Below are 7,861 nucleotides of genomic sequence, written 5' to 3'. Positions count from 1 at the left end.
AGCATATTCAATGGACAAGTTTCATGACTTTTTATCAAATGCATATTATTTTTGCCTTAGCCATCATAATATCATTAATATGGTGCATTGAGATCCAACTAAACGTCTTATCCATACAAAAACGTCTTAGGCATAAATTGATGAGACTTGAACTCAATTATGGTACACCAAAATACTAACTTGGTCTCTTACCCACATATAACATTTATCACGACTTATTAACTCAAAAGAATGAATAATGTTGCACAACCACAATTTTAGCATAAAGAATAACTAAATGAATGAAAATTTGAAAAAATAAAAATCAATTCTTCTGAAAAGTTTATACATCTAAAGGAAATAATATAATTAGATAGGATTAGACATTGGATAAAGTTCTAACTTAGATTGTTTTACATAAAATAAGATTTGGAACATAAGTCGTATAAGCTTTATATATTTATTATTAACTATATATCTCTTAATAATAACAAAAATTTACTCTTAACTATTTCTCTTGATGACTCTCTTCTTGTCAGTGCATTTTAGCCTAAAGTGCGCCAACCATGGGTAAGAGGGCTCGACAGCTATCTCAGAAAGCAAAAATGGCGCAGGAAACTAAATCGATATAGGAGGCAAGGCGACGAGGAACTAAATCAGCTATTAGAGTTAAAATTGGCACTAGCTTGATTGTAATTGAGAAGAAAAGCAATGGATGGGTAGAATCCCTAAATTTGGATTTAGAGGAGTCAATCTATAGAACAGAATAAGCTGGGCCTTCGAAGGCTTCGTCAATAGATACAATGCTACTTAAAGCTAAGCAAAAGAAAGCTCAACAGCAATGGTTAGATGCGGTATTGGATACTAGTAGTTAATATTCCGATCAGCTGAGCACAGGAAAGAAATCATGGCCAGACATTGTTGAAGAGGAAAATTCAGAGAAAAAGGGATCAATCTGGGATAATTTTGATATTGAAAAAGTGGTAAATAGGGGTTTTAAGCTGGATTATGTAGCAGCTACTAAGAAAGGTGAGTCTGTAATTAGTGATATTGAGCTGGATGATATAAGTTCAGAGGTTGAATACTAGAAAAACTCTGTAGTTTGTTACGTATTGGGGGCTTATCCCCATATGTTGTGATTAAAGGATTTATACAAAGGATGTGGGGTAAACATGGGGTGAATAAGGTGATAATACTGAAAAATAAAGTAATTCTAGTGCGATTTGACAATGCAATTGGAAAAAATAAGGTGATACAAGAGGGTATATATCATTTTGATAGTAAGCCATTCATTGTAAAAGTTTGAACTCCAGATATAGAGTTTTCTCGATAGGAACTATACGCGGTTCCCATTTGGATCAAGTTACCAGGGCTAGAGTTCAAGTATAAAAGTCTTGAGTAAGATAGGGTGCTTAATAGGTAAGCCATTAATGGTGGATAGTAACACTGAGAAGAAAGCAGGGTTGAATTTTGATAGACTATTGATTGAAGTAGAGTTGAATGCTAAATTTCCTGACACTATTATGTTTAGAACTGAAAAAGGTCATTTGATCGAACAAAAGGTTACCTACGAGTGGAAATCAATCTTATGTAAATACTATGACAAATATGATCATTCAGTGGATGTATACAGGAAGAAGAATAAACCAAAACAACCTAATCTAGCTGAACAATAAATACAACAAGGAGGATCCCATAATGCAGGTTGAAAGTGGGAATAGGCCTGCAGAAACAGTGTTAAATGAAAGAAACTAACATATGATACAACAACAAAAACCAGATCAGGAAAGTACAGGAAATAGGAGTGAAAATAATGTAGTTGAATGGATTATGCCAATGAGATATGGCAGAATTTCACAAACAAAGGACCAATAAATTTGTAGTCATAATACTTTTCAGGCATTGCACAAACCAGAAAACAAACAAGTGGGTCAAGTTTCTGCTAGTAATAGTGGAAGTACTTTCATTCCTAACCATGGGAATGTATAGTATTTTGAGTTGGAGTATTAGGGGGCTATTAATGTTAGGGGGTTGAATAGCCCTAACAAGCAGAAGGAGATAAAGCTCCTCTGCAATAAGGAACAGGCGGGAATAATTGGTCTGTTAGAGACCAAAATAAAGGCTAAGAGTATGGATACTGTAGCTGAAAAAATGTTTGGAGGCTGGCCCTATATTACCAATTTGGAACACCACTACAATGGAAGAATCTGGCTTACTTGGAGACCAGAATTTTACCAATTAATCCTAATCAGTATGACTGCACAAGCAATCATTTATTCTATAAAGTATATCCCATTGCAAACTTTATTTATAGTTGCTTATGTATATGCTTTCAACACTAGAGAGGAAAGAAGGAGCTTATAGAAGTATGTTAAAGAGGTGCATAGTAGAACTAGACAACCTTGGATACTATTAGGAGATTTTAACTCGGTTTTGCATGATGGGGATAGAATTGGAGGAAATCTAGTGACTTGGATTATGGTTATTGATTTTGCAACATATGTTGAAGAATGTGGCTTGATAGAGTTATCATATTAAGGAAATAAATACACCTGGAGTGACAGGAATGTTAATGGGAGAGTGTTTTCAAAAATTGATTGGGTTTTCATTAATCAGGAGTAGTTGGATACTATGCTTTCTGGTAAAGCTATTTTCTTACTCGAAGGCATTAGTGATCACTTCTATATTAAGGTGAAGCTTACAGATGAAATATTAAGAAGAAATAAGGCATTCCAATATTGCAATATATGGGGTGAAAGCCCTCTTTTTTCGAGCATAGTGAGATATAGTTGGGAAGTATCCATACAAGGATGCAAAATATTTCAAGTGGTACAAAAACTAAAACAGTTGAAGGCAAAATTGAAGATGCTGAACAAATCTTATAGAAAGAGCATTGTTAATGAAGCAGAACAATATAGATTAGCTCTCAAGCAAACTCAGTTATAGTTGCAGGTAAATCCTGCATGTGTAAGGGATCAACAGGCTGAGAAAGAGTTATATATGAAGTTCAGGAAGTCCTCCTACTTAGCCAAGGTGTATTTACAGCAGCTCAACAAAGCTACATGGTTGAAATTAGGTGATGATAATACTAGATACTTTTACTCCATTATAAAGCATAAAAAATTGAAGCGAGCTATAACACAGTTAAAGGATGAATAAGGAACCTAGCAGCATAATTCAGAGAAAATTCCTAGCATATTTGTGAAGTACTATAAGGATTTACTTAGTAGTAAAGAACCTAGAAGATTTAAGGTAAGCTTATATATTCTTGGTAATAGAGAAGTACTAACAGTGAACCAATAAATGAATTTGACCATTCCTTTTATAACAAAAGAGGTGAAGAATGTTTTATTCTCAAAAGCAAATACTAAAAGCCTAGGACCAGATGGATATGGAGCTGGATTCTTTAAAGCTGCATAAAATGTAGTTGGACAAGATATAATTGAGGTTGTCCTAGAGTTTTTCCAGACAGGTAAACTATTGAAACAATTAAATTCCACTAATATTCCACTGATTCCTAAATTTGTTGACCCTGAGTTAGCAAGTCAATATAGACCTATCTCTTGTTGTAATGCGATTTATAAATATATATCCAAGCTCATCTGCAGTAGGCTAAAAGGTGTTGTAGAATATTTAGTGGCAAACAACCAGGCAATTTTTGTTTGCGACAGATCAATATTGCATATTGTGTTGATTTGTCATGATCCACTTAGACACTATAGCAGGAAAACCTCTCATATTTAATAAAGATAGATCTTAGGAGGGCTTATGATATGGTTGATTGGGGATTCCTAGAGAAAGCACTAAAGGGGTATGGATTTCCAGAGAAATTTGTACACTAGATTATGGTATATGTTACTTCAATAAAGTTTAGTGTGAAGGTAAATGGTGAAGGACATAGTTACTTTGAAGGCAAAAGAGGGATTAAACAGGGTGATCCTGTCTCACCCCTACTATTTGTCTTAGTTATGGAGTATCTTTCTAGAACTTTAAAATATATGAGTTTGCTGCCAACATTCAGGTTTTATACTATGTGCAAAACCTTGTAGAACACATATCTCATCTTTGCAGATAATCTGATGGTGTTCTGCAAAGAAGAAAAAAAATCAGTGATTAAAATCAAAGAAGCTTTAGCTCATTTTAGTGCATTTATAGGGTTGGTTGCAAATATGAAAAAGTCTAATATCTTTTTGGCTGGCATGGAGGGGAATATTAAAACTCAACTAATGTCTTTGATTGGTTTCTCACAGGGTACTCTTCTTATAAGATATCTCGGATTACCTTTTTCCTCCAAGAAGTGGTCCAAGCTAGATTACCACCTGTTGATTGAAAAAATAATGTAGAAGATAAGAACTACTTATGCAAGAAGACTGTCATATGCAGGAACATTGCAAGTAGTCCTTGCAGTATTATTTTTAGTATACAGCTTTTAGGGCTTAATTTTTACCTTGCCTCAAAGTATGGTAAAAGAGGTAGATAGCAAATATAGAGAGTTCTTGTGGGGAAATACTGAAGCAAAGAGGAAAGTACCTTTAATTGCTTGGAGCAAAGTCTGTGTTTCTAAGAAATATGGAGGTTTAAATATCAAGGAGTGTGGTAAGTGGAATGTGGCTTCCGTTGGTAAGTTACTGTGGCAAATAATGCAAAAGAAAAACAACTTATGGGTGAAATGGGTGCATGGTATATACATAAAGGATGATCTCAATGTATGGGCACATAAAGCTCCACAGGATAGTAGCTGGTATTGGAGGAAATTGATGCCCCTAAAGGAAGGTATGAGAAACTGGTATGTGCAAGATAGATATATACTCACTGTAAGAGGGCAATATTCTATTAACGAAATCTATCAAACCATGTTAGAAAATCAAGTTAATGTGGGCATAACTGATCTTATTTGGAATGCAATATCACCCCCCTAAGTAGAGATTCATCCTTTGGTTAGCTGTGCATAGTAGGTTACTAACAAAGGAAAGATTGATTCACATGAATATCCCCATTGATGATGTTGTGTGTTGTTTGTGTGATAAACAAGATCTTGAAACCAACCATCATCTATTTGTCACATGTAGTTGGTTCTGTGAAATCAGAAATGAATTGATGCAATAGGCAGATATTAAGTTACCTACTGTAGGGATCAAGCAAGTGTTAGAAGTTGTGAAGAAAAGACATTGGAGAAAGTTTGAGAAGAAAATTGTTGCTGCTGTAATTAGTGGAATGGTGTATTATGCTTGGTGTGCCAGGAGTTGGAGATTGTTCAAAAAAATCAATATTAGTCCCAGCGATGTTGTTGCAAGGATTAAATCTGAAGTGGTGGCGAGAATAGACATCTTCAAACTAGCTTAAAAAGCTATTCGGAGTAGAAGTTTTCATCAAAGATTATGTGTATAGTGTTTTCTAGTTTATGAGACCTGATACTTGCCACATGTGGTAGAAGAACAAGTGCTCGCTCTTAGTTTGTAATTATGAATCTTTCTTGTTGGTTCAATGGTATTCACCTTGTTTACCCCCCCCCCCCCCAAAAAAAAAAGAAACTATATATCTTACCGAATAGAGAGATAAATCTGGCACCACTATTAACATGGATGTGAAAAAAAATTACCTTCAATTTTTTCAAGTACTTATCCAAAATCATAGAGCCTCGTGCAACTTTATCGATCTCATATGAAATACAAAAATAAACTCAAGATAGTAGAGTCTCGTGCTAATAACGTATTATGAAATATAAAATAAGAATAACAAGAATAGAGAGAGAAGAGTAGAGAGAATAAAGAGTAATTCTTATTTCTCTTGAGGGGTCAATAAGAGGATGCTTGAGGAGTGATTTACAATGAAGGAAATTCTTTTATTTATAGGAAAAATTTATTTTTAGTTTCTCACTAAAAAACATATATTTCAAATCCTGATACATATCAACTAGATCTTGATAGACATTCAGTATAATGTAAATACATTATAACACTATATATATAATAAATTATTTGTTGCAAACTCATAACAAAATTTATCTAAGGTTAATATATGGCTGAAAACAAATGAATCTCGTATTCTTCTTCTTTCACATGCCTGTTTGTGTGTTTTGGGCTTATAATAAGATCCATAAGGAAGTGTTCATTATGGGCCAAATTTTCCTCTATATATATTTAAAGCCCATCCCACATTCTGCCTCGCTCCTTCCTTTCACAAATCCTAACAATGGAGAATCTCATGGCCACTTACCAAGACGAAGAAGAAGACGAAATTACCCCCGACAAAGCTCCGCCCTCCGACGCTGAGGTTCAGCCTTCCACCACCGAAGATCCGACTTCTATCTCCGAAACTCCGCCTTCTACCGCCGAGGCTCCGCCTTTAGCCACCGAAACTCCGTCTTACACCGCAGAGGCTCCGCCAACAACAGATGAAGCTCTTCCGTTAATCGCAGAAAATGGAAGTGTTGATACTCCAGACGCCGAGTCCGATTTACCGAAAAGTCCCCTGAATTCCACCAAAATTGAAGAAGAGGAGGACGACGACGACGACGAAGTAAATGACGATGAAGAGGAGGAAGAAGAAAAGCCAGAAACCGAAGCCGAAGTAGAAGAGCCACCATCGAAGAAGCAGAAGCAGCTATCCAGTTTAACCCTATCATCACCAAAAGTAGAAGAAGAAGAAGGTGAAATGACTGAATTACCCCTGTCAACACCTACAACAGCAACGAAGGGAACAGGAACGACGACGACGTCAAGCAGAAAGAAGGCGAAATCCAAATACAAGAAGAAAAACAACAACAACCACCTTTGGGGGAAATCGAGTTCTCGAAAAGGCAAGAAGAAGAGCAAGAACAACAACAACACCAGCAATCAAAAATCCAACGGCAAGAAAAACAGCGCCGTTCCAGTACAGGAAGCAGAAGACAAAGTTTACATAACACCAATTCCAAGATTCCCCGACAAAAATGATGATAGCCCAGATACAAAAATCTGTCTTTCGAAAGTTTACAAGGCAGAAAAAGTTGATGTAAGTGAAGATAGATTAACTGCAGGAAGTACAAAAGGTTATAGAATGGTGAGAGCAACAAGAGGGGTATTGGAAGGAGCGTGGTATTTCGAAATTAAGGTAATGAAGTTAGGTGAAACGGGGCATACACGACTCGGGTGGTCAACAGATAAAGGGGATTTGCAGGCACCTGTTGGATATGATGGGAATAGTTTTGGCTATAGAGATATTGATGGTAGCAAGATTCATAAAGCTTTAAGAGAGAATTACGGGGAAGAAGGTTACGGGGAAGGCGATGTTATTGGCTTTTATATTAATTTACCTGAAGGTAGTCAATATGCTCCGAAACCGCCTCGGCTTGTTTGGTATAAGGGACAGAGATATATGTGTGCATCTGATCCTAAAGAAGATCCTCCTAAAGTAATTCCTGGTATGTCACTGTCAACTTGCTTAAATTCTCCATTTTGTTCAAATTTTCTTGCTGTTGTTTTTATAAAGATTCATTTTTTATGCTGAATGCTAGTTGAAATGATCTTTAAACTTGAAAATGGTTTAAATATGAGTTAGTTTGGATAACTTTGGTATACACGAGGATCTGATGCTTTGGTACTATAAATTGCTGTCTGCTGCTAAAACTGATTCTTTAAACTTGAAAGACATCTAATTAGGAATTGGATTAGGCTAACATATGTAATGTTAGAGGAAAAATAGTGTGACCAACTTGAATGAGAGCAAATCTCTGTATAAGAGTTCGAATTTCTTTTCTTTATTGTTTGATCTGGCTTGATTTGTTGATAAGCTGTTTAGGGATGTCTAAACATTTTCTCTTATAATGACCAGATATATATTGTCTAAACATTTACTTAAGACCTTAGTTTTAGTGTGTGTCAAGTTTAGATCGGTTTAAATA

The 7,861-nt window shown here is 35.6% G+C and overlaps 1 protein-coding gene across 6 annotated transcripts in view; it reads left to right on the top strand.

The window, feature by feature from the left end:
* The first annotated feature begins 6,125 nt into the window (after window positions 1-6,125).
* LOC107847703 (protein TRAUCO) overlaps window positions 6,126-7,861 on the top strand; it is a 30,892-nt gene continuing 29,156 nt past the window's right edge. For all 6 annotated transcript variants that reach the window (XM_047399148.1, XM_047399152.1, XM_047399149.1 and 3 more), the window contains exon 1: window positions 6,126-7,381. In XM_047399148.1, the coding sequence (XP_047255104.1) occupies window positions 6,172-7,381 (1,210 nt within the window). In that variant the 5' untranslated portion in view covers window positions 6,126-6,171. The remainder of the gene's footprint in view (window positions 7,382-7,861) is intronic.

Source organism: Capsicum annuum, chromosome 11 (genome assembly GCF_002878395.1).
Source record: "Capsicum annuum cultivar UCD-10X-F1 chromosome 11, UCD10Xv1.1, whole genome shotgun sequence".
Taxonomy (NCBI): Eukaryota; Viridiplantae; Streptophyta; class Magnoliopsida; order Solanales; family Solanaceae; genus Capsicum; species Capsicum annuum.
Note: the sequence above shows the minus strand (reverse complement) of the source record. Positions and strands in the feature narration are given on the sequence as shown.